Genomic DNA, 24,719 nt, shown 5'->3' with positions numbered 1-24,719 from the left:
TCTACTAGGTGGACTGTGAGGATCCCAAATATCTGGGGACTCCTGACTGCTTCCTGGAGACTGGAGTGTTTGAGGGACTCAGGGGAGTAGAGGGAGGGGACCCTGAGAAGTGCGGGACACGCGAGGGGCGCGAAGAGAGGCCCTGGGCTCGTCGCGAGGGGTGAGCCGGAGCGCGGGGGGCGGGGCGCGGAGCCCGGCGGCCGGGGCGGGGCGGGGCGGGGCGGGGCCGCGGGGGCGGGGCGCCCGGGCGGGCCTGCCCCGAGTCACACTCGGCGCCGCGGGCGCAGCGAGCGAGACGGCCGGGCCGCGGCGAGCAGGCGGACGAGCGGTGCCCGGGCCCAGGCGGGGCGGGCGGCAGTGCGGGCGGCGCCGGGCGCCCGGGCCCAGCGGGAGCCGAGGGAGCGGAGCTGGACACGGGGCGGCCGCCGCGCTGCGGCTGGGACCGGCACCCTGGCCCGTTAGTCCAAGCGGGAGCTTCAGGAGAAGCCTTCACAGGAGACTCGCCCTGCCTCTCCCTCCCCTCCGGCCCAGGCCTCGCTTCGCTCCCCGCCCGCCCATGGTCCCCGTCCCTCCGCGGCGCCGGCGCCCTCCCACCGTGCCCGCGCGGCCCTCCTTCCCGCAGCTCTCTGCCCTCCCAGCCACTTCAGCCGTGAGGTGCCCCCGGGCCTTTTCTTTGTACCAGCTTCCCCCCCACCCCCACCCCGTCGGAGTCACGGATCCCTTTTTCCTTCTCAGCTTTAGATTCATCAGCCTACTTCACCTCTTACTGTCCCCATCCCAGGCGCAGGCCCCCTTGGTCCCTCCCTCCTCCTGCCACCCTACTGTTAGTCCTCCATCCTTGCCCTAGGCTGGTAGACCCACTCCTCACCCACCCTGGGGCTTCCTCCCATCTCCTCCTCCTCTCCCCTCCCCACCACTTGCTGTAGTATCCCAGCTCACCTAGCTTATCCTCACTTCTCTTCCTGGTCGTCTTCCCCAGGTTCCAGGCTGGGTGCTGCTTGTGCCTCCCCCATAGGCCAGAGGGGCCCCAGGTTCTGGGGTTGGTGGGGCTGCTGCTTTCTCCCCATGGCACTGCCATCACTCCTGCTGTTGGTGGCAGCCCTGGCAGGTGGGGTGCGTCCTCCCGGGGCACGGAACCTGACTCTGGCGGTGGTGCTGCCAGAACACAACCTGAGCTATGCCTGGGCCTGGCCACGAGTGGGTCCTGCTGTGGCACTAGCTGTGGAGGCACTGGGCCGGGCACTGCCCGTGGACCTGCGGTTTGTCAGCTCTGAACTAGATGGCGCCTGCTCTGAGTACCTGGCACCGCTGCGCGCTGTGGACCTCAAGCTGTACCATGACCCTGACCTTCTGTTGGGCCCTGGTTGCGTGTACCCTGCTGCCTCTGTGGCCCGCTTTGCCTCACACTGGCGCCTTCCTCTGCTGACTGCTGGTGCTGTGGCCTCTGGTTTTGCGGCTAAGAATGAGCATTATCGTACCCTCGTGCGCACCGGCCCCTCTGCTCCCAAGCTGGGTGAGTTTGTAGTGACATTACACGGGCACTTCAATTGGACTGCCCGCGCTGCCTTGCTGTATCTGGATGCTCGCACAGATGACCGGCCTCACTACTTCACCATCGAGGGCGTCTTTGAGGCCCTGCAGGGCAGCAACCTCAGTGTGCAGCACCAGGTGTATGCCCGTGAGCCGGGGGGCCCTGAGCAGGCCACCCACTTCATCCGGGCCAACGGGCGCAGTGAGTGTGGCCCAGGCTATTTTAGGGTCAGGGGAGGAGGGTTGCTGTATTCCTGGAGCTCAGCACTGGGAAACTGTAGGTGGAGGTAGGCACTGAGAAGCTGGATGTGGTGGTTGGGGTCAAGAAGTGCGTGTGGACAGAGCACCTGTGAGAGAGCTGAGGCAGTGTATTAGGGGAGCTTGTGGATGTCACAAGCAGATGTAAACAAGGAATAAGATAGCATGAGGGGTGAAGCTTGTGTCGGGGAGAATGTGGGATTGAGGGGAAATTGAATTTGGGGAGCAATATGAGTGCCCTAGAGTAGTGAATGTGGTTGATAGCTGCTCCAAAATGTGTGCTTATTTGTGAGCAGAGACTTCTCAGACTGGGGCACCTAGAACCCTTATTGGCATAAAAATAGTGAGGGCTCCATAAATGGGCTTTGGGGTTTAATAGATTTGGTTGGGAAAGACAGGTAAGGCTTGCACTGAGAGAAATTCTGAGCAGTCAGTGCCTTTGAGCCAGGGAAAGAAAGGGCAGAGTCAGGGTGAGGAGGGCTAGGTGGGGAGCAGCAGGCAGGGCTCTGGGAAGAGGAGGGGCTGGAGGATGCTACCTCCCTTCCTCTGGGGTCTGAAGTCAGGCTCTGACTTCTGCCAGATGGTTCTTACAGCCCCAGGGTACGGGCGACACAGACTCCACGGGGGAGGAGTGGGGAACATCTGCTGGGTGGTCGATAGGTTAGAGCGCTCTTCCTTGCTAAAGATGGAAAGGCAGATGGTTCAGAGAGGGGGCTGTCTGGGGTCTTGGATGCTTTCTCAGGGTGCCCCTCTGTCGTGTACCTGCTCCCAGTTGTGTATATCTGCGGCCCTCTGGAGATGCTGCATGAGATCCTGCTTCAGGCCCAGAGGGAGAACCTGACCAATGGGGATTATGTCTTCTTTTACCTGGATGTCTTTGGGGAGAGTCTCCGTGCAGGCCCCACGCGCTCTGCAGGCCGGCCCTGGCAGGACAGTCGCACCCGGGAACAGGCCCAGGCCCTCAGAGAGGCCTTCCAGGTATCATTTGAGCCAAACTTGAAGGAGGAGGGGGAAGAGGAGCTTCTTTGAAGATTCTCTGTTTCTCACAAGACCCACAGAAACCCCAGGAACAGGGCAGGAATTGTGAGCTACAGGAGTGAAATGAACAGAGGCTTTCCGGGTTTAGTGTCATTCTTTCTTAGTTCCCCACTTTTGTGACTCTTTCCTCAGTGTGTCTGCCAAGCTTCCCTCCCACGATCCGGATCCCAGAACACTGACTTTCCTGAGTACCTGTAGTAGACTGTGCTGCAGGGAGGAGAGGTTCAGGAAGAGATCTGGCCCCAGCTCCTGGGAGGGCTTCCACCCTTTCTGGAGGGGCAAGGCTGACTGTGGGCCAGGTAGATACAAGTACAGAAGGGACTGACGGTGTGTCCTGGAACAGACTCCTGAGAGCTTCAGCAGTTCGCAGGAGGGAGAGTCAGTGTGGGCTGGGTTTAGGGAAGGCTTTTATAAAGGAGGGAAATTTTATTGTGACTTTAAAGATAGATGTCATATTCCTAGTCAGAGTCAGAGAGAGGATCCAGGCAGCCTGAGCAAAGAGAAAAAGGTAGGAATGGGCACGTTTAGGGGACCAAGAAGACACTGGGCTGACAAGGAAGAAGGGTTCGTGTGAGGCAGATACAGGACAGAATGTTGCAAAGGTGTGATCAGGTTAAGGAGAGCTTTGAACCCGAGGCTAAGGCACCTGGACTTGAATGTGAGGTCCTTGAGATTTTTTTGACGAGCAATGCAGTGACAGAATTCAGGTTGGATGAGAAGAGGTGGAGGCTAGAGGCAGTGAGACCACCTGTAATAGGTTGGAATGGAGAGAAGTGATATGTGCTTGACTAGGTGATGAGAGCAGGAACGGAAGGAGATGGATTTAAGAAAAATTTGTAGGGTAAATTGACATGATTCTGTTCATTTTACTCCTCTGCTCAAAACTTTCAATGACTTATTTCCTGCAGAATAAAGTCCCAGTTCCTTATCCTGACTTTTAAGATCTTCTGCAGTCTGTTCTCAGCCCACCTTTTCAGTCTTCCCTCCTGGCGCCCCTCCTGCCGAGTGCTCCAGCTCACTAGACCGCTCTCAACCCCTCGGCCCATGGGCCCTCTGCCCTCCCTGCTTTTGTGCTCTTTGCTTCTTTTGTCCAGAATGCTCTTCCTAACCTCACCCCAGATCTCTGCCTCTCAAAATCATGCCCATGAATTGTTCCCTGATTCTCCCACCAGTTTTTCACTAACTTATATACATAAGTGTTTCTTATTTATTTATTATATCCCTCCTTTTCACAGAAAGTATTTGAGGTGGCATATAGGATAACCTTAAGGTCCTTTCAACCTTGAGATTCTTTGACTCTAAGTAGATGTGACTAAGGGCTGGACTTGGGTGGCCGTCTTCTCCAGTGAGTAAGGGTTTATGTGGCTGTGATTATGTATCTGGTTGTGTCTGACTGTGAGTGACAGAGCTGTTTGCATGCCTGAGTATGAGTCTGTGACTGTCATGCTTGAACATGGGCAGCAGCAGGACAGGTTTTGTTTATGCTTTAATTTTTGTCTAAAACAACCTTCTCACCTTTGTCTGGATAGTGCTTGTGTATTCTTTTTTTAAAATTATTGAGGCCATATTAGCTTATAACAGTGTGTAAATTTCAGGTGTACGTTATTATATTTCAGTTACTGTATAGATTACATCGTGTTCATCAACAGTAGTCTGGCTTTCATCTGTCACCATACACATGTGCCCCTTTACCCCTTTCATCCTCCCCCCACCCCCTATGCTTGTGTATTCTTTAAGACTCACATCAGTTATTTTCCCTTCTGGGAAACAAATTCTGAATCCCAGGTTGGACTGAGTTCCCTACTCTTGTGCTTAACTCTGTCTCCTAGAGAAGTTGCCACACTATCCAGTCGTGTTAGATTTGTTTGAAGACTGACTCATTCTATTAGTGTTTATCAGGCACCTTTTATGTCCCAGGCCCTGTGCTAGGTGCTGGTAGACAGTGGAGAACATAACAGATGTAGTCTCCACCTTTTTGGAGCTTATGTTTAGTAAGATAGATAGACATTAAACAAATACACAAATAAGTACAAACAGAACAATGTGTGATAAGTTACTAAAAAGAATAGAGTGGCATGAGGATGGATAACGAGGGGATGTACTTTAGCTAGTGTGGTCAAGGAGGGTCTCTGGTACTCTCCCCATAGGAGGACTCCATGGCCTTTTTGAGGAAAGAAGACTCTCTTTCTATGTGAGAATTCCTGCCAGCCAGGGGGCCCCAGCTCTTAGGGCAGGCTGAGAAGGGTCTAGTCAGCTAGCAATCAGCAGTATGTATCAATTCTCCGTTCTCGCACTTACTCTAGGCATTATTCAGACAGACAAAGAGGGAAGTTTTGCTATGACACAAAAGAAGGGCAAATAGGCTTAAGAATATGCCCAGGGAAAAATCCAGGCTGTGGGCTGGGGTGGGGTGAGGGGGCAACGAACTGTCGTCTAGCCAAGCTGCTCTCATCCTTTGCCTATGCTGAAGCCAGGCAGGGGGTGAGGGGACTTGGGTGGTCAGCTCCAGCCAAAGATGAGAAAGCAGAGAGCCTTGACCCCAGAGCTACCTGGCCGACTGGGGTCCCAGACCAGGCCAGCCTGGAGAAGGTGGCAGTAGAGGCAAGGAGTCTTTGATCTAGATGCCCAGAGCTTTTCCAGGAGGGTGTGGTGCCCGTGTCATAGCTACGGGGGGAGAGGGCTCTGAAATTAATCGTGTTGATGTGATTTTTCTCCCATTAAGCCAGGGCTCATGCTGATCTCTGTACTATTCCATGCGCCCAGCACATATTGTTGAGCTGAAGGAAGGTGTGTGTTGGGGAGAGGGGGAGGGCTAGGATTCGTCTAGATGGGAGTAGAGCTGACAGGTACTGTGAACCAAGATGATCAACCAGGATAGGGAAGAAAAAGTAGATACAGTGGACTCAATAAGCAAGTGACCAGACTCTAAGGATCCAGAGGCCCAGGCTGGGCATTTGAGGACTACGGGGTCAGAAACCTAGGCCCAGGTCACGGCCCAGCTGACCAGCATAAGATTGGGTTACAGATGGGGACACCAGCAGCTAGAATGGAAGTGAGCATTAAACCCAGGGCTGTGGAGGGCAGAGTCTCCTCTGGACACCAGTCTGTCTGTTTAGGCCACTGTTGGCGGCGCCTCCTGCTGAGGCGGAGTGGGTCCCGGTGGGGGTGGGCCTGCAGGCAGAGGCAGGCTTCTGCTGCCCGTGCACATTTCCTACGTGCCCTTCCGGCTTCTGCCTGCTGCTGAACCCGGCTTTGTGAACCTTTGCTTGTTTTTTTTCACCTGGGGTCCACTGTGAAATGGGACACCATTGCCTACCTTTACCTTCTGCTCTCTAGCCCCTGAGCAAGCACAGAAATTCTTTGGAGGTTCTTCTTTTTTAGTAGTAGTAGCCACTGCAAAGAGTCTAGCACAGCAGTTTTCAAAGTGTCGACTTGGGATCCTGGGGGCCCCTGAAATCCTTTTAGGGGGACCATGAGGTCAAAACTATTTTAAAAATAACGCTAAGGTGTTATTTGCCTCTGTCGCCCTCATTCTTCCATGGTTGTACCGTGGAGTTTTCCAGAGGCTACGTGCTATGTGATGATGTCACTGCTCTGGCAGCTATAGATGGTGTGCTTGTGTATTCTTGTGTTTAAAAAATTGTCAGTTTTAATTTATAATATGGTAAATATTGATAGATATAATCCAAATAAACAAAAGGTCTTTGGGGTCCTCAATAATTTTTAGTAGTGCAAAGTGGTCGTGCGACTAAGAAGTTTGAGAATTGCTCGTCTAGCAAACAAACAGACCTAGAGAATTAGTGTTTAAAAAGTGTTAAAAACCTATCACCAGGCTTCATATTGAAATGTAAGTTGTGTTAAGCTTGATCTTTTTGAGCTCTTTTTTTTTTTTCCTTTTTCTTGATTTCCTAGTCTACTATTACTGGAAGTGGCACCTCTCATTGGATGTTTTTGCTTTTGGTGAGGAAGATTGGCCCTGAGCTAACATCTGTTGCCAGTCTTCCTCTTTTGGCTTGAGGAAGATTGCCACTGAGCTAACATCTGCGACAGTCTTCCTCTATTTTTGTATGTGGGATGCCACCATAGCATGGCTTGATGAGCAGTGTGTGGGTCCATGCCTGGGATCCGAACTCACAAACCCTGGGCCGCTGAAACAGAGCACGAACTTAACCACTACGCCACTGGGCCAGCCCCTTTTTGAGCTCTTTTACTGACTTTTTCACATTGTTTGTCAATAATATTTTACCCCTCTATTTTCCTTTTATTCTTGGAACAGGTGTTACTGGACACACTCAGTCCCCCTCTTCTTTTTAATTTTGCCTGAGAGTGAGGGCGTATTTGAAGTGTGTGATCGAGCATCCAAATGCTCCAGGAAGAATAATTACATCATGGAGCAAATCCTGTCTAATATAATGAATGTATATTAGAAACTGACTTCCTTGTTTCCTACCTGGAATGAATTGATACACAGGGATGCACCGCATGGTGATAGACCACATGTACGATGGTGGTCCTGTAAGATTAGTAGCATCTAGCTTAGGTGTGGAGTAGGCTATACTGTCTCAGTTTGTGCAAGTACACTCTGTGCTGTTTGCATGATGATGAAATCGCCTTACAACGCATTTCTCAGAATGTGTCCCTGTTGTTAAAGTGATGCTTGACTGTATATCAGGTATATCTCTATGGTCTACATGTACTTTCTATGACAGGAATTAACAAAACTGGTACAAATGTCTAGATTTTAATCTATCATTTCACCAAGTCACATTTCACAAAATATATTGATCTGAAGTCTTTCCCTGATGTGGCGATGCCAGTTTCCTGTCCAAGGCAGAGGCTGGTCTCAGTGATGGTGTGGGTCTGAGGTGCAGGCAGAGGCCAGGATGTCCATCAGCTAAGGAAGGGGAAATGGACATGTGTGGGGCTGGAGAGAGTCAGGCAGGCACCCTGGTGAGAGAGAGACACGCTGACTTGTGGCCAGTGAGATGTGTGCATGGCTGAGACCATGTGTGTCATTTGCTAATCTGTGAAACGTGTGTGAGTGTGAGACTGTGTGTTCTCTGTGACAGATGTCTGTTCCTTAATGACGTGTAGGTCCATGCCAGTATGCAAGACACTGCTGCTTATGGTAGGAGTTCCACACATGTTAAATGAATGGGCTCACGGCTTTTCACAGATGGAATCACTGTCTCACAGTATCTCCCCCAGTTGTCATAGGACCTGAAATCTCTTTAATTCATGGGATGGAGGCACTGTTCAAGTGGCCCAAATGAAAAAATAAACATCTTGCTGATAACATTAATGGTCATGAACACCTCAGAGAGGAGCTGTTGATCAGTGTTGTCCTTGCTAGTGAACAGGTGCCCAGAAAGGAGGAGACAGAGGAGCTGTGGGTGCTGCGGCAGCTTGGCAGGGAGGCCCGGGGGCTAGTAGGGGCTTCAGGAAGATGAGGGGCTGGCTTTGGGAATGGAGTTGACTTCTTCTATTTCCCAGTCTCTACCTTCCCAGAGCCATCTTCGCTACCTTTCATGGAGGAGTGCCACTCCCTGTCCCCAGATGCATTGAACACACCACATACACACCACACACACGCAAATGCACACACACACAGATTCTGGTGTCCTCTCAGCCTTGAGACTCACCCATGTATATTTTATATCATGTGTATTTCACCCAGGTTCCCTGTCCTGCTTCCTCTCTTCCCCTAATGCCCATCTTGAATCCTGTTCACTCTCCCCCATGTGCTGTTGGTACAGACAGTATTGGTGATCACATACCGAGAACCCCCAAACCCTGAGTATCAGGAATTCCAGAATCGTCTGCTGATAAGAGCCCGGGAAGATTTTGGTGTGGAGCTGGCCCCCTCCCTGGTAAGTAGATCTCTCTTTCCCTGAGAGTCAGGCCAGGCTTTGAGGAAGGACGCTTCTCCTTAACTCTACAACAAGTCTCGTCCATGGAGCCAGTCCTACTTTGGGGGCTGTCCACTTCCATCCAGAATTTTTCCTTCTTCCCTAGTGTGCAGTGAGGTAGGGATGGCAACTTAGGAGTGACAGGAGGGAAGAAAGCAAACCAGAAAAGAGAAGAGATAGAAGGAGACCCCAGAGATGGGAAAGGGGGTTGGGGAAGGGGGCCTGGCAGGACATTTGGAGAGCACTGCTGAAGTTACCACCCCCAGATGAACCTCATTGCCGGCTGCTTCTATGATGGGATCCTGCTATATGCTGAAGTCCTGAACGAGACAATACAGGAAGGGGGCACCCGGGAAGATGGACTTCGAATTGTGGAGAAGATGCAGGGACGAAGATACCATGGTAATGAAGAGGGTGAGACGGAGGCCAGAGGGCTGCCGTCAATCTCAGGAGTAGAGTAGGCAGAAGAGAGTGGAGGGGGCAGAAGAAGATAGAGATACCAGGGGCAGGAGGGAGAGTTCGTAGGAGCCGGGGGACATGGCAGAGGTGGGCACATATTAAGAATGGGCAGGGGTGGACTCTGAGGTAATTGTGGAGACGGGGGGGAGAGGGGAAGGGGCTGGGGTAGATCTCAAAGTAAGGGCTACTCTTTTCTATCGTAGGTGTAACTGGATTGGTTGTTATGGACAAGAACAATGACCGGGAGACAGATTTTGTCCTGTGGGCCATGGGAGACCTGGATTCTGGGGACTTTCAGGTGAGGGGGGAGGAGGACATGCAGCTGAACATGCAGCTTTCAAGGGTTCAGCGGCGGCGGAATCAAAGGTGCTAGAGGCAGGGAGTTCTTTTCTCTGCTGGAGCTGCATCCTGGGTGGGTGGAAGGTTGGGGAGAAAAGCAGCCAGGTAGCTGGGGTCTAGGGGAGGAGGCTGGTGGGAGCAGGCCTGTGGGCCCAGTCTTCTCCTTCCTCACAGCCCGCAGCCCACTACTCAGGAGCTGAGAAGCAGATTTGGTGGACAGGACGGCCTATCCCCTGGGTGAAGGGGGCCCCCCCCTTGGACAATCCCCCCTGTGCCTTTGAGTTGGACGACCCATCCTGTGATAAAAGTGGGTGTGTGCAGGGACTGGGTGCAATCCTTCCTCCCTTTACCTCCATTCTCTTACCTCCCCTCGCTGACTCCCCACCCTTCGCTCTATTTTTACCTCTTCTCTATACCCCCTCCTTACTTCCTTCCCTCAAGAAATCTGTCTGCCCCTGTACCCTGAGCATCACCTCTCCCCATTCACACAACCCCCCACACAGTCTTTCTCAGGGTCCCCCTCTCCCCTTCAGCTCCACTTTCAACTCTGGCAATTGTGGCACTGGGCACAGGAATCACTTTCATCATGTTTGGTGTTTCCAGCTTCCTCATTTTCCGGTGAGTTCTGGGCTTTTCACTGACCTGCCCACTCCCTCCCCATCACCACACGGTCTGGCTGAGGCCAGGTGGTCCCTGTAACATGGCATGGTCTCTTAATTAATTGGTGGTTGTCTCTCAGACCTCTCATCCTCCTCTCTAGCCTTACTCCTTAGTTGTCTTTTACCCAAGGGGTTGTTTTTCCCACTTTTTGTTCTTGACTGGGTATAGTAACTCATTATTTTGAGTGGAGTCTTATAAGGGCAAAGGTGAATTTTCTATGGATGCTACCACTTTAAAAAGGAACTTTCACCTTCAGCCTCTGTGTTTTTAAATGAGCATAGGGCCAGTATCAGATATGTAGAGAATGTAGCCTTCTCTCAGTCCTGTCTCTTGGGTGTAACAGTTGAAGGAAAGCCCCTGCAACCCCACTGTTGGTTTATGGGGTGGTAGGATTGGGCTTGCCAGTCAACTAAGGTGTACAGTCCTTACAGAAAACTGATGCTGGAGAAGGAGCTGGCTAGCATGTTGTGGCGCATTCGCTGGGAAGAGCTGCAGTTTGGCAATTCAGAGCGCTATCATAAAGGTGCAGGCAGTCGCCTCACACTGTCACTGGTGAGCCCTTGTCTCAGCTGTCCCTTTGCTTCCCTCTGAGTTCCTGTCCTTTCTTACCCTGGACCTTTCCCAGCACATTGGCCTGTAATGATAGCCCCTGCACTACCACCATCATCTAATGTTCCTTTCATCCTTCCGCCTCCATGTTGCCCTTGGCCCCAGCGGGGATCCAGTTACGGCTCGCTCATGACAGCCCATGGGAAATACCAGATCTTTGCCAACACCGGTCACTTCAAGGTGAACAGTCATCCGCTTGTTCTGGTCCCCACCATCTCATCCTGTCTCATCCCCACCTGCCACTTCTGCCCATGAACCTCTGCCCTCATAACCCTCCTCTCGATGTCCAGCTGAACTCCTGGATGCTCCCACAGTTCTCCAGTATTTCCTAGCATTCAGAAACTCCTTCTGATATTAATTTTCCTTTTCCCCTTCACTCCCACCATCAGGGAAATGTAGTCGCCATCAAACATGTGAATAAGAAGCGCATTGAGCTGACCCGGCAGGTTCTGTTTGAACTCAAACATGTATGTAAGGGCATGTGGGTTGAGGGCGAGGGGTAAATAGGGATGGGGAGGAGGAAGGAGAAGACTATGGTTTAGCAAAGTTGGCTAGGAGGGCAAGGGGTTTATTTATAAATGATTTTAAGTTGTAGGTACAAGTAAGAGAAAGGTCCTCTCATGTAGTGGTAGATTTCTGTATCTAATTTTTTAGCTCTTTCAATTCTTTTTTCCTTCCCATTGTTTTTTTGGCTTTTTTTGCTAGATGAGGGATGTTCAGTTCAACCATCTCACTCGATTCATTGGTGCCTGCATAGACCCTCCCAACATTTGCATCGTCACTGAGTATTGTCCCCGTGGGAGTTTACAGGTGAGGGATAGGTGGAGATTATGGGGGGGAGGAGATTGGCCCAAGTTACACTAACTCTATGCAGGTGATGGCTAGTGAGACTAGGATAGTCACATAATCTATTCATGTCACTTACTAGGATATTCTGGAAAATGACAGCATCAACTTGGACTGGATGTTTCGTTATTCACTCATTAATGACCTTGTTAAGGTGAGTCTTCCCCATTCCTCCTTAAGAGTTCATCTGTTTTAAAATGCTTCCATCTTTCTATCTTTGCTTATGATTTCTCCTTGTAGTCCTGTAAAACTCCCGTTCTTTCCATTTCCCCTTGTTCCTATGGTTGGGTGAGAATGGGTAAACAAGTGATCTGGGGTTTTTAATTGGGGGAATGAATTTTATCTGCCTGTACTTGTGGAGAATTTTTCTCTTCCTGCCGTATATATCTCAGATCTCTCTCCATCATTTTTTTTTCCTTTTTTTTTTTTTTTTTTTGCCTCTAGAGCTTATGTTAAAATCCCTTAGCAGGGAAAAGATGAGTGGGGTCTCCAAACGTATTTGTCTCCTGTTTTTTCTCATCATTTACTCTCTGACCAATATTTGGCATAGCTGCTCTTTTGTTCAGAAAAACTGAAATTTAAAAAAGAAGATTTATTAGTAAAACTAAGAGAAGCCAAGGAAAATTATACTAAACCTTTGGTATCTTCCGATATACTAGGTTTCAGCTACTTTTAAGTGACCCAGAGGCCCATGGATTTACAGAGTATGAATTTGAATCTTGCATGGGTTGGACAGATGTTTAGAAGCATGACTTCTAGTGAGCTGGCCTAGTGGGTCACCTGTACCACACCCAAGGCTGGCTTTGGTTTTTCTGCTTAATTCTCATGAGGTTATTTAAAAAAACTTTTTGTGTGAAAGTATGCCATCAAATGAGAGATGAAATATTAGGCAAAGTTGATGTGGCACTCAACTAGAGGTGTGATGATAAACATGAAAACAACATGACTCTTGAGAAAACAATGATTTGATGCAAAAGTGATTTAGATCAAAGCCAGAAGCCTAATCATTTCTGTATTCACAAATTTGGAGATTCCCAAAGGTTTTGTTGATATGAAAAGGAATAAAAAGAAAGCGTTCATAGAAACTAGAGTTATGAATTGTTTAGGTTCAGAGCTAAACATTTAGACAGAGGTGTTTTGGATTAGCATACAGAACACTATATCCTTTTTCTGTTCCATCTGAACTGACTTGAGTGGGCTCCTGGGGTTTCATTTTGGAAAGCACCACTCTGCCCTCTTAGGACCTGCCTCACAGGCAGAGGTTTTCTTCTCTCTGGCTCCATGGGGCTGGAAGTTTCAGGCTTCTGCATTGGCTTGGCAGCTGTCTCCTACTTGTGTCCATTTTCCAGGTTTTTCTAATTTACTATTTTCTCCACCTTCTGTCTGGCCACGCATCCCCTCTAGCAGATTGCTTTCCTCCTCCATCCTAACTTGCATGCCTACAGGGGGTTGTATGTTAAAGTTTACAACTAGTCTTCCTTGGTGCATCCGGGTACTCTTGATACCTAAGTCTCAAGCCGTGTCTGTCTAATAAGTAGTGGCCATGGATTTGAGGCCACCATGGGTGTCATACCATTCTTGGGGTTTTCCCTCATAGTTCTGTTCCCTTTACTACTCAGAAGACTGTCTGCTTTTTCCAGGGTAATAACTGATAGCTCCCCTTGTCCCTCCTCTTAAGCATTTCTCCTATTCTTGGTGCCTACATGCCAATATACTGCTTATGGTACCAGGAAGGGATGACTCTCCTATTCTGCCTATTTCCTTGAGTGGAAACTGTGTAAAAAATGCCTTCCAAAATTGGCTTAGTGTTTTAATGGTCCCAAGATCTTTAGACAGCTAGGTAATGTCCATCTCAGGGAGAAGGGGTATCCTAAGCCAGATATGATCCAATCCCATGACTTGATCTGTATCCTGCAGGGCATGGCCTTTCTCCATAACAGCATTATTGCATCCCATGGGAGTCTCAAGTCCTCCAACTGTGTGGTGGATAGTCGATTTGTGCTCAAAATCACAGACTATGGCCTGGCCAGCTTCCGATCAACTGCTGAACCTGATGACAGCCACGCCCTCTATGCCAGTGAGGCCTTCTTCCATGACCCACTTTTATATTGCTCCTTTGGCCCTGATCACTTCCTGATCATTTCCACCTAGGAAGGGTGGGAGAGGGAGATGGAGGGACAGTAATATGGGGAGCTTTATGGGAATGAGCCCAGGTGGGCTTGGGGATACTTTTTGAGGACCTGGCCAGCCTATTCTCTCTTTCCAGAGAAGCTGTGGACTGCCCCAGAACTGCTCAGCGGGAACCCCTTGCCAACCACGGGCATGCAGAAGGCTGATGTCTATAGCTTTGGGATCATCTTACAGGAGATAGCACTTCGCAGTGGTCCTTTCTACTTGGAGGGCTTGGACCTCAGCCCCAAAGGTGAGAGTCAATCTACTACCCACAGGCTTCTCTACCTGGGGGCTCTGTTCTTCATCCAAACCCTTTATCACCCTCAGAGATTGTCCAGAAGGTCCGAAATGGTCAGCGGCCATATTTCCGGCCGAGCATTGACCGGACCCAACTGAATGAAGAACTAGTTTTGCTGATGGAGCGATGTTGGGCCCAGGACCCAGCTGAGCGGCCAGACTTTGGACAGATTAAGGGCTTCATTCGCCGCTTTAACAAGTGAGAGGGCACAAAGGGACAGGGGCTCCCCAGGGATAGAAGCCTCATCAGTCTTAGATGAGGTGGGGCTGGTGGGGCCAAGAGGGTGGGTTGTAGGAAGTCCTTGGAGTCTTGAGAATCTTGGAGCCGGTACCATATCCTGGCCTCCCCCCAGGGAGGGTGGCACCAGCATATTGGACAACCTCCTGTTGCGCATGGAGCAGTATGCCAATAACCTGGAGAAGCTGGTGGAGGAACGCACACAGGCCTATCTGGAGGAGAAACGCAAGGCTGAGGCTCTGCTCTACCAAATTCTACCCCAGTGAGACTCTTGTCCCCCTTCTTGAATTTTCCTTTGGTATTCTGCTTTCTTGGGTTCTGCCTCATCCAGCTCCTGAGAACTCACTTCCCAACCCTTAGAAGAACCTTGCTTTGTTACATCTTGCCACAGTGAGTCTTTCTGGCTATAGACTATGTATTTTCATTCTGTCTCCAAATGAGCAGTGCTGCCTTCCCATCCCTTCTTCTAGGACACTGCTCTACCGTGCCTTTGCTGCAGCAAGTGTTTGTGGAACAATCCCAACTTGAGACATTTAGCCCCCATCCCCAGGCATCCCCTTCCAACCCCCTACCACTTGTACACCTTACCTTGCGCTAGACTGTAAAGTCTTCCCAGCCACCTTCCTTCTCCTCCACCAGGCTTAGCTTTCATGTTAGAACTCATCTCTGCTCCAGCCATACACTCCTTTCTTCTCTCTCCCTTCCATCCTCTTTCTCTGACTTTGGCTCAAACTGCACCATTGCCTCCTAGTTCAGTGGCAGAGCAGTTAAAACGGGGAGAGACTGTACAGGCTGAGGCCTTTGACAGTGTTACCATCTACTTCAGTGACATCGTTGGCTTCACTGCTTTGTCAGCAGAGAGCACCCCTATGCAGGTGAGAGCTATGGGTGAGAGGTACGGGGGGAGGATAGGGACCTGGGAAGCTTCACTGGGGCATAGGGATTCTTGATAGTAGGGAAGATTAGTTTGTTCTGAAGTTCCCATATCTTGTTATGGCTGTGGGTTAAGAATTCTTAGAAAGTTGGGCACAAGTCTCAGGGCCTCTACTTTCCCATCCCCATTAGGTGGTGACACTTCTTAATGACCTGTATACCTGTTTTGATGCCATAATTGACAACTTTGACGTCTACAAGGTGAGAGCTGGGGCTATCCTCCTACTGAGACCCCCTTAAAACCCAGTCTCCCTGAACCCCACATGCCTTACCTGCTCCATGGTCAATTTTCCTCTTGGGTCTCCAGCATCCTAGTGCTGGAGTGCCCTCTGTAGACAAATGAGGCTCTGGCACTCTAATTGTACATTCCAGTCTAATTTCTGGTGAATCCTCTGGCTTTCCTAATTGGAACCATCACAAGATTTAGCCCCTATTTGCCTGAGGGTATACATACAGCCTATCTATCTTTTTTTCTCTTCTATCCCCTCCAGACATGGAAGAATCATACAGGATGTGGGTACAGAATGATTTATTGGGGTGAGGGACAAGCTGTGTTATAAAAGCTTTTTGTTGAAGTCATTGAGTTAGCACAGGGTGGGCTTTATTGTGCTTGGGAATAAAAATGATCTGGATTTGAATATTGGCTTTGTGGCTGACTGTGTGGCCTTGGGCAAGTAACAGAAGCTCCCTGAGCCGCAGATGTTTTATCTGTAAGACGGAAATAATAGATTTATCGTGGAAAGCGCCTAACGTTGTGCAGATAATAAATATCTATTTCTGTCTCTTCCCTTTGGGCTTACTCTACCATCTCTGTTATTATTGTAACAAAGAACTCCCATAAACTCTTTAACCCAGATTCACCAATTGTTTATACTTCCCCCCTTTGCTTTAGTTTTTAAAAAATCTATCTATATAATTATTTTCGGAACCATTTGAGAGTTTCAGATATTGTGCCTCTTTGTTCCTCAAAAGTTCAGTATCTCATTCCTAAAAACAAGGACATTCTCTTACACAACTCCAGTATAGTTAATAAAGCCAGGCACCTGCCTTCTCACCTTTGACAGTTGAGGCTGTCTGAGGCCCACTTCACTGGGCCAGCCTGGCCCCCTCACCCTCTCTGGGCTCCCCAGGTCAGCCCTATTTTCTTGCCTCTATTTGACAGCAGAGCCTATTTGTCCATGTCCTGTTGCAGACAGGCTGTCCATTCACTCAGCAAATGTTTACTGAGCATTCCCCAGGTGCTGGGGTGGCGCAGGAGGATTTAACGATTCCTTGACTTCCCCTTTCCCCAAGATTCTCAGGACCATGGCACTTATTTTGTAGTCAATGTTCTGGCCTCCCAGACTGTCAGGATGACTCATAGTGGTGTCCAGTTTGTCTCCTTCTACTCTTTCCCATTCCCATTGATAAAGACAGAGGTGACATTTTAATCCCCCTCTCAATCAGGTAGAGACGATTGGAGATGCCTACATGGTGGTATCCGGTCTCCCAGGACGAAATGGTCAACGCCATGCCCCGGAAATTGCTCGTATGGCCCTAGCATTATTGGATGCAGTTTCTTCCTTCCGCATCCGCCACCGACCCCATGACCAGCTGAGGCTACGTATAGGGGTCCACACTGGTAAGGCTGACTCTCGCTCCAGCCCAAGTATCCACTTTTCCCAGGCTCTCTCAACCTGTTTCTTCTCATAGGGCCTGTCTGTGCTGGGGTCGTTGGCCTGAAGATGCCCCGCTATTGTCTTTTCGGTGACACAGTGAACACTGCTTCTCGAATGGAATCTAATGGTCAAGGTGAGACATTAACCCTCGACTCCAGTTTCAGCCTCAACCTCTGTTGTCCTTTTCTGCCTTTCAGAATTCCTCCAAATCTCTCAGTCTGAGAGATCACGGTTCCTGGCTGCCCCATCCTCGGTTGTATTTTGGTTCTGGTGCATGTGCACCGGGAAGATTGAGAGCTTCTGAGGGCTGGTGGTTGGGTAGAGCTCTCTGTTGCCGCCAGTTCTTCTGTTGCCTTTTCTTTGATTCTTTTTTCCACCATCCCCCACACCACAACCCAGCCCTGAAGATCCATGTCTCCTCTACCACCAAGGATGCCCTGGATGAGCTAGGATGCTTCCAGCTAGAGCTTCGGGGGGATGTGGAGATGAAGGTGATGGCAGGTCATGGGGAGGGGTCATGGAAAGGGAGGATGAAAGTGATTCTGAGGATCGTGGGGGAAGAGAGGGAGATAAAAGGAATAACCGAAGAATCTGAATTATCTCCACTGCTCTGCTCCCAGGGAAAGGGAAAGATGCGAACTTACTGGCTCCTGGGAGAGCGCAAAGGACCTGCTGGGCTCCTGTAAGCCCCACTTCTTCCCAAGTCAGACAGTCTGGTACCTGGGTGGGCAGTGGCCACCATCTCTCCACACACCCAAATGGACATTGTCACATGAGATGGAAACCAACGTGCACAAAAACCCGACCTTGTATGGAATTTCTTGCCCTTTGCAGCTCAGCTTTGTACATATATCTGCCCCTCTCTGTCCTGGTCTCCTTTCTCCCTACCTAATGTAAATATCTGTATCTAAACCAGAATATTTTGGCCAAATATAAAACAACAAAAAAAGTAATGGTGTCATAGTCTGGGTTAGGGGCAACTCCAAGGAAAGGTCATGGGTTATGGACACACTAACTCACAGAATGACTGAATTAGCAGTCTCAGGATGAGAGAGCCCTTTATGTAAAGCCCCGACCAAATACAGACAGAATCCACTTCCTTCCCACCTCTCCAGTCCAGTCAGAAATAGATTCCATAGTCCACACCCCACTGCCCTCCTCAACCCTTAGACAGGAGTAGTTCTACCCCCTCCACCACCCTGCCCTCCTCCCTGACAGGCAAGGGAAGATATTTCCCCCACTTGGTGGGAATAATTCCCAGGTTCATAGGGCAAAGGCTGCCCCAGAGATGAAGTTATTGGTGTTGAGAAGCTGCAGTTCTTCCGGAAGGGCGTGTCCAGTGTCTTGATGTTACTGACACCCTGGAGAAGGGCCACGATGAGGACAGATTCCGCTCTGTGCCAAGCCAGAACAGAATAGCCTCTTCCTTGCCTTCTTTCCCCCACTCCCAACACCTCATCGCCCTCACGCACCGGTAGCTGTGGTGCCCTCTGTATCCAGAAGGTTTCAGGCTGCTCCTGATAGTAGTCATGAGGCTGTGAGGGAGAGAGACTGAATACCTCTTGGCCTGAAGCTCCCTCTCTCAATCTGTGGGTCTGCTACTTTCTCCAGCCCGTCAGAGCCCAGCTGTACAAGTGGGGTGGGATGGGTTCTCACCTTTGTTGGGGCAGGAGGCCCTGCTTGCGCCAGCTCCTTTCGGTAGTCATGGTGTGTCACAGACTCGACCTCAAAGTTCTCCCTTGTGGGTTCCTGCTCTGCCTGCACCTCTTTACTATACACAACTGGGGGGCATCAGGGCCATTCTCCCCTGGTTTTTGTCCTTCCCCTCCCTTTCCCTTTCCCCCAGCCTCTCACCAGATCTGGTGCCGCAGGAGCATCTCCAGCATGGCTTCACGCTTCCCTGTGGGAGGGCAAGGAATGAACAGAGTGGGGGAGTCTGGTTAAGAAGCAGGCCCAAAAGAAAAAAATTTGAGAAAAGGAAGGCAAATCGTGGGGTTTTGCCCTTATACCCTTCGGATAATCCAGTCCCACGAAAAATTCCTTCCTCTCTTTTATCTCTGACTAAAAGACTCATTCTGGCCCATTCTCTCATGCTTCACACCTCGGATTGGCTGATGGCGGTTTCCTGGGGGCTGGTATGAGTCTGTCTGGCTGGTGCTGCAGGGCATGGGTGACTGTAGCTGCAGGGACAGCAGTCCCTGGTGTCCGTGTCGGAAGAAGAAACTTTCAGAGCCATCCTGCATGCTTGGGACTCGATCCAGGTGGTTGGTGGCTCTCTGTTGGTCCCAAGTTGAGTGACTATGAGATCCTTTCTGGTACTCACCCTCAACATGACCTCCCCCAGGAAACTGGGAACAGCCTTCAAGAAAAGGGAGCAGGTCAAAACCTTAATACCTCCTCTTCCCAGTTGTAGAGAAGGCACTGGCCCCGTGGCAATGTTTCATCGAGAACCTTATGCTTCCCTTCAACCTCAGGGGGCTTCCATAGCCCTCGGGCACCAGGTTCTGAGACTTGCAAAAATTTCCAGGGTTGTTGTTTCTGAGGCTCCCACTGGGTGTGGTGACTCCAGGGAGGGACCAGATCCGCCCCGGGGTTTGTCAAGCTTGGATGAGTGTAGGGGCTGAGCTCAGGGTCATGGCCACAGCCTAGACTAGGCCTAGAGGCAGGACCAGAACTGGAGCCAGGAAGAGGGCCAGGGCTAGAGCTGAGATAATTTGAAGTACAGGGATCTTGGGTACCAGAGGAAACATAGGCAGGCTCAAAGCCAAGTCTCTCCTGGCCTGTTTTGTGGGTAAAGCTGGGTCCAGCACTGGGCTCCCCAAGAAGACTATCCGAAGAGGGCGCCATGAGAAGGCTCCTCTCAGAGTAGGGTGCTGGGGTCTTTGCAGATGAGGCAGCTGCGTTGGCAGTGGAGACAGCTGCAGTGGCTGCAGTAGCTGCTGCGGTTGAGGCTGCCGGGGGCGACCTAGGAGTGCCATCCGAAGAAGGAAACGGTTCCGAAGTGGGTCCTAGCCCTTCGGAGCTGGACTGTGGGTCTACAGATCTGAAAGAAAACGAACCCGTGAAAGCTGTCAAAAGCGCAGCAGAGCAAGTGCGCCTACCTTTCTTGGCCCCCTACGCGTGCAGCCAGAGCTGCGGCTCTCACCGCGACGGCGGTCCCGCTGTAGACTTGACGGTCTCCATCTTCACCGTCCTAGGTTGCCATAGAGACGGCAAACAATTCCAGGAGACTGCGCAGAACTAGAGCTGGGCGGACGTGGAAGCTGGGGGCGGAGGCAAGTTCTCCGCGCGGCGGAAGTGTTAAACCTGGCGCGGTGCGGGGAGCCTGCTGTCTTCTGTCCTGACTCCGTTCCGCCTCAGCCAGGCTTTTAAGGTTCCGCTGGCCTAAGGCCTTGCCCTCTATACCCAAGCACGATTCTTTGAGGCTTTCTAAAGTGGTTCTTTGTGTTGGAGACAGGCACAGGGCTGTGGTAGCAGACAAAAGCCTGCCTGGGGTATTTGTGGGAGGGCAACAGTACTTTCCCTTAGTTCACTCTCAAAAGTGGAGGGGTGGGGGAGGTAGTCTTGTTAAAATTTTTGAGGATAAAAGTACATCAGACAACAGCTTAAAAGCAAAACGGTGAGACATGGGGATTAGTAAAAGGGAAGCAGCTTTTTTTGGGTGTGATTACTTCTCCAATAAAGGACCCTCACATTAACCATCCTCCTCTGGACCCCCTTAGAATTTGGCTTGCCATCTGAGTAAGGTTCAGGATTGAGCAAGTCTCGGTCCTGGGTTTCAGTCTCTTCCTATACACTCAGGCTTTTCTGCAGCTACTTTTCTAGAAGCTTGTTCCAGGTGGACCACTAGTTATGAGGACTCACAGATCTGTAGGCGAATGCTCCTTTGCCTGTACTACAGGGTGGGCCTCCTTAGTGTCTAACTCAGACCATAGTCAAGGAGGATCATAGCCTTGAATCAGTTTCTTTCCTATTTCTGGTATAAGTCTTTATATATTTAAGACAGGGATCCAAAATTGAGAGAGAGCAAGTTTATTAGCATCATAGGATACCTTTTTTCCCATCCCATCCATGCATCCGGGTCTGTGGTCCTTTGTCAGTTGGTAGCTTCAACCTGGAGGCCACTGGAGCTGTCGGCCCCCAAGCACGTGAATGTGCAGGTGATAGACAGACTGTGCACCCAGCTTCCCATCGTTGATCACTGAAATGGAGCTTGGGGTTAGGGGTCAGGACCACGGGAAAGGTCAAAGAATGAAGATCATATCGAGGGGTAGGTATGAGAATTTACAGGTGAGGGGCTCAAGGGCCAGAAGTCACTCACCAAGTCGGTATCCATCTCCCAGCCCCTCAGCCTTTGCTGTCTCCTTGGCCACAAGGAGAAGGTGTCCTAGAAGCTACAGGGAAACGGGAGAGAGACAGATGGCTTCCTTCACAGGGAGCAAAACCTCTAGCTGAGTCTAGGGCTCCCCCCAGCCAAACCCTTGCCCTGTTCTTCCCACCTGCTGGTCTCCTTCTTCAGCCTGGCTAATCCGAGGAATGGGCTTCTTAGGAATGACCAGGAAGTGCACAGGAGCCTGAGGGGCCACGTCACGGAATACGAGACACTGGGAGCAGTGACAGGCCAGAGGCCACCATGTTACTTCAACAGGCTGGATGGGATCTAGGAAATTCCTAAGAGGATGGCTCCTAAGGGCAGCCCACCTGCTGGTCCTCATACAGAATGTCAGCTGGGAGGCTTCCATCCAGGATCCGAGAGAAGATGGTGGGGGCTGCTCCCCGGGGAGCTGCCTGCTGAGCCTTGGCCACTTCGTTCCCATCAGTCACGCCTGCAGCCCCTCGGACCTGAAGGTGGGCCAGACACACCCCAGGGAGGGAGTCGGCAACAGCGCTCCCATATACTGTCAGGGATCGCAGATGAAATAAAAATCTGCTCGGGGGAAAGGATCCAGAACGAGAACCTGGAGACTTAAGTCCCAGTTCCTATTTTACCACTGAAACAGCCTACATAAATCCCTTCTCTCGGCTTCAAGTGTAAAATAAGGGGGTGATCTGCACCATCTCTTAAGACCACTTGGAGCTCTTTCCATTTACTCTCACCTTGTTAAAAGTTTCCACGTATTTCCCTTGTTTTCTGATCTTTAAGCTGGGTTACTTGTTTTATTCAGGTTTTAATACCATTGCCCTGTTTGACACGAGGGCGTCTGGGTGTCGCACTTGACTTCTTCCTATGAATTTTAACTGCAGTCCCGAGGATCGGCGGAGGTGAGAGTTCAGTTAAGTGAACTCGGCAAGCCCGGCCCCGGGGGACTGAGGGCAGGGACGTCCCGGGTTCCCAGAGGCTCAGGGAAGCCTGGACTCAGGGCTGCGACACTGTGGGAGAAAAGGACGAGACGGCCCCTCGAGTCGCTCTGGCAGGTGGGGAAGGTGAGGGGCGAACACGAGCGCTCGGCGGAAGGCCAGGGGCCCGAGGGCGGCGCGCCGGGCGCCGAGGGGAGACAGCTCCCGGCGCCCCGAGGGCCGCGCAGCCCTGCCCGCCGGCTCGCTGCCCGCGCAGCACGGCTTCGGAGGCGCCGCCGCGACGCCGGCCCGCCGCCCCGCGAGCCCGGAGCTCGCGCCTCGGGAAGGCCAGCGTCCCCGCCCGGGAGCCGGGGGAGCGCGGCGCCCGCCCGCAGGGCTCCGAGCCCGCGGGACCCTCCTCGCCCGCGGCGCTGCTCACCTGCACCCCCCGCGGCCCCGCGGCCGCCACGACCCTGCGCGCCCCGCGCAGCCCGGCGGCCAGCACCGCCGCGGCCGCCATCTTCCCTCAGCCGCGGGCGGGCCGGCCACTGGCTCCGCCCCGCTGGGTGGCGCTCGGCCCGCGCGCCCCCGAGCCCGGCGCGGCTTGGTGCTTCCCTCGGCTGCCGCCGCCCACGCGGTGCCGCTGCGCGCTCGCTGTCTTCGGCTCCGGCCGGCAGGGCCCTTTTCCCGCTGGAGCCCAGAGCCGGTGTCGCCCCGAGGTCGTTGCTCGCTGTCTCGGGAGGACGCAGAGGCCCAAGGGCCGCGCTCCCTCCTGCTGGCGCCGAGCTCGCGGCGCCGGCTCCCCCGCGGCCCGGGGCCCGGGTTCCGGAGGCCCTTCCCGCGCCTTGGCCGGGAGCAGGCGCGGTTCTGGGGCCCTCGGCGCTGACTGGCCCGGGGGCCACCGGAGCCCTGGACTCGAGGCCTTGGGTCCCGGAGGAAACGGGCGGTGGGGACGCGGGGCGCGCGCGCTGAAGGTGAACTGGGAGGGCGTCTTTTTTAACCGGTGGGATAGATACCCAGCGTACCACACGGGCAGTTTCAGCCCCTTGAGCGTTTCAAAGATTTTAACTTACTCATCTAAGGGCAGTTCCTACTTCGTTTATGTTCTTGTTAACATGTTCAATCCAAGAGGAAAGGTTCTGCAGTTCGTTTTTAGGGCGTTTTTTGCATTTTTTTTTTTTTTTTTTAATGAGGGCGCAGAAGTATCCTATCTCTGCCCCACGACTAATAAGCAAAGGAGAATGTGTCCAAGCGTCCTTTCCTAATCAGAAAAGGTGTGTGATACGGTTAGCTCTGTGCCTGGCATTTGCAGGAATCCGGGTTTGAAGGACAAGGGAAGTGCGTCGTGGCTCTGTCAGAAGTTTATTTCGTTCTGCTGGAATATATATATTTTTGACAGATGAAACATGGGGTCATAAAATGCTAACATACTCACACCAGGTAAGTTTTAGTCTGAAGTTTAACACACAGGACAAAAGTCACCATTGTATCTTTAGGCTTTTTTTTTTAAGCACATGGCCTGACACACATAGGCGCTCAATAAATGAATGACGTTTGGTGTTTCATTTCCTTTCACAATATATAATACATATGTATTGCATATTCTTATTCAGCCACTTACAATCAATTTTCCATATTATTAATCTATGTAAATATACTTTGTAATGGCTGTGTAATACTTCCTTGAATGAGTTTATCATAGTAATCATTCCTCTGTTGTTGACTATTAGTTGAGTTAGTTTTAGTGCGCTAATTGCATATAACCAGGAAGGAGGAACTCCGCTTCTTGAGAGAATACCGATTCTTTTGTATAGTCATATTATTGTTAAAGAGTCCTTTCTCCTCCAAAGGGCAGACATTGACCCTGTAATTTCCCCCAGGAGTTCCAGCAGTCTAGGTTGTATTCCTTCCCTTGGAAGGATAGGCGGCCTCCTCAAATGTGAGGAAATGTAGACTGGCGTTTTCTCTGTGCCCCAGAGGCTGCAGTTCCCTACAGTGCCTCTGGGGCAGCAGCAGCCCCTAGAGCTGCTCTGGAGAAAGGCAAGAGAGGAGCTGGGATCTAGAAAGAGGAAGGAAACTAGCCAGGAGGAGTAGGTGAGTGCAAAGCACTTTGAAGCTGGTTATTTCTATGGGTTCTCATAAAGAGCAGGTAGTGAAGAGATTATTCCTATTTTACAGATCTGGAAACTGAGGCCCAGAGAGGGAAAGTGACTTGCCTAGAATCACAGAGCCCATTAGTGTCAGGATCTCCAACTTCCCATAAGAATCACCTATGGGCTTCCTAGTCACTCCCCTACATTCACTGATGTTGGCCACGGCCCACAGTCTTCTCTACTCCAAGCCCTTGTGGTCACTTTCAGCTGCTCTCATCTGAAAGCTGCGATGCCCTGCAGGTTCTGACCACTGTCTCCTGCACTTCAGCTCTCACCCCTACACTGTGCTGCTTTCTGTTACTTTGACTGCTCCTTTTTTCAATCTGTCAGTTGCTTCCTGGCT

The 24,719-nt window shown here is 51.3% G+C and overlaps 3 protein-coding genes across 15 annotated transcripts; 1 reads left to right on the top strand and 2 right to left on the bottom strand.

The window, feature by feature from the left end:
• Positions 1 to 416: 416 nt before the first annotated feature.
• NPR2 (natriuretic peptide receptor 2) lies at positions 417 to 17,899 on the top strand. 5 transcript variants are annotated; one of them, XM_014866039.3, is made up of 22 exons: positions 417 to 1,732; positions 2,561 to 2,766; positions 8,583 to 8,696; positions 9,002 to 9,137; positions 9,398 to 9,492; positions 9,708 to 9,840; positions 10,067 to 10,151; positions 10,625 to 10,745; positions 10,908 to 10,982; positions 11,192 to 11,269; positions 11,508 to 11,612; positions 11,731 to 11,802; positions 13,566 to 13,725; positions 13,915 to 14,070; positions 14,148 to 14,316; positions 14,471 to 14,617; positions 15,107 to 15,230; positions 15,421 to 15,489; positions 16,735 to 16,909; positions 16,981 to 17,079; positions 17,346 to 17,437; positions 17,567 to 17,899. In XM_014866039.3, the coding sequence occupies exons 1-22, from the start codon at positions 1,066 to 1,068 to the stop codon at positions 17,630 to 17,632; spliced, it is 3,144 nt and encodes a 1,047-aa protein (XP_014721525.2). In that variant the 5' UTR covers positions 417 to 1,065; the 3' UTR covers positions 17,633 to 17,899. The 5 variants fall into 5 exon arrangements, with proteins under 5 accessions (XP_014721525.2, XP_070375296.1, XP_070375293.1 ...); XM_070519195.1 differs by having other exon boundaries at positions 915 to 1,513; positions 10,616 to 10,745; XM_070519192.1 differs by having other exon boundaries at positions 915 to 1,732; positions 10,616 to 10,745.
• On the bottom strand, positions 15,778 to 21,138 carry SPAG8 (sperm associated antigen 8). 9 transcript variants are annotated; one of them, XM_014866043.3, is made up of 8 exons: positions 20,999 to 21,137; positions 20,092 to 20,411; positions 19,341 to 19,989; positions 19,048 to 19,222; positions 18,801 to 18,846; positions 18,603 to 18,717; positions 18,419 to 18,481; positions 17,975 to 18,307 (listed from the first exon to the last, which is right to left on the bottom strand). In XM_014866043.3, the coding sequence occupies exons 2-8, from the start codon at positions 20,127 to 20,129 to the stop codon at positions 18,113 to 18,115; spliced, it is 1,281 nt and encodes a 426-aa protein (XP_014721529.1). In that variant the 5' UTR covers positions 20,130 to 20,411; positions 20,999 to 21,137; the 3' UTR covers positions 17,975 to 18,112. The 9 variants fall into 9 exon arrangements, with proteins under 9 accessions (XP_044635176.1, XP_044635178.1, XP_044635177.1 ...); XM_044779241.2 differs by lacking the exons at positions 17,975 to 18,307; positions 20,999 to 21,137 and adding an exon at positions 15,778 to 15,996; XM_070519203.1 differs by lacking the exon at positions 20,092 to 20,411 and having other exon boundaries at positions 20,999 to 21,138.
• HINT2 (histidine triad nucleotide binding protein 2) lies at positions 20,963 to 22,818 on the bottom strand. Its single transcript, XM_070519208.1, has 5 exons — positions 22,663 to 22,818; positions 21,648 to 21,788; positions 21,446 to 21,550; positions 21,268 to 21,340; positions 20,963 to 21,147 (listed from the first exon to the last, which is right to left on the bottom strand). Exons 1-5 carry the CDS (start codon positions 22,741 to 22,743, stop codon positions 21,056 to 21,058), a joined length of 492 nt encoding a protein of 163 aa, XP_070375309.1. The 5' UTR covers positions 22,744 to 22,818; the 3' UTR covers positions 20,963 to 21,055.
• Between the last annotated feature and the right edge of the window lie 1,901 nt (positions 22,819 to 24,719).

Source organism: Equus asinus, chromosome 10 (genome assembly GCF_041296235.1).
Source record: "Equus asinus isolate D_3611 breed Donkey chromosome 10, EquAss-T2T_v2, whole genome shotgun sequence".
NCBI lineage: Eukaryota > Metazoa > Chordata > Mammalia > Perissodactyla > Equidae > Equus > Equus asinus.
The sequence above is the reverse complement of the archived record's forward strand: the minus strand, read 5'-3'. Positions and strand labels throughout refer to the sequence as shown.

Coding starts and splice junctions, on each gene's coding strand:
- NPR2 (XM_070519192.1), top strand. CDS start 1,066: ATGGCACTGCCATCACTCCTGCTGTTGGTGGCAGCCCTGGCAGGTGGG. Junction 11,613..11,730: donor GTCCCCGTGGGAGTTTACAG/GTGAGGGATAGG, acceptor GTCACTTACTAG/GATATTCTGGAAAATGACAG. Junction 15,490..16,734: donor ACAACTTTGACGTCTACAAG/GTGAGAGCTGGG, acceptor CCTCTCAATCAG/GTAGAGACGATTGGAGATGC.
- SPAG8 (XM_070519201.1), bottom strand. CDS start 20,129: ATGGAGACCGTCAAGTCTACAGCGGGACCGCCGTCGCG. Junction 19,223..19,340: donor TCTACAACTGGGAAGAGGAG/GTATTAAGGTTT, acceptor TGGGACCAACAG/AGAGCCACCAACCACCTGGA. Junction 18,847..19,047: donor CCGCCATCAGCCAATCCGAG/GTGTGAAGCATG, acceptor GCCCTCCCACAG/GGAAGCGTGAAGCCATGCTG.
- HINT2 (XM_070519208.1), bottom strand. CDS start 22,743: ATGGCGGCCGCGGCGGTGCTGGCCGCCGGGCTGCGCGGGGCGCGCAGG. Junction 21,341..21,445: donor CTGAAGAAGGAGACCAGCAG/GTGGGAAGAACA, acceptor GTTTCCCTGTAG/CTTCTAGGACACCTTCTCCT. Junction 21,148..21,267: donor GGGAGATGGATACCGACTTG/GTGAGTGACTTC, acceptor GCTCCATTTCAG/TGATCAACGATGGGAAGCTG.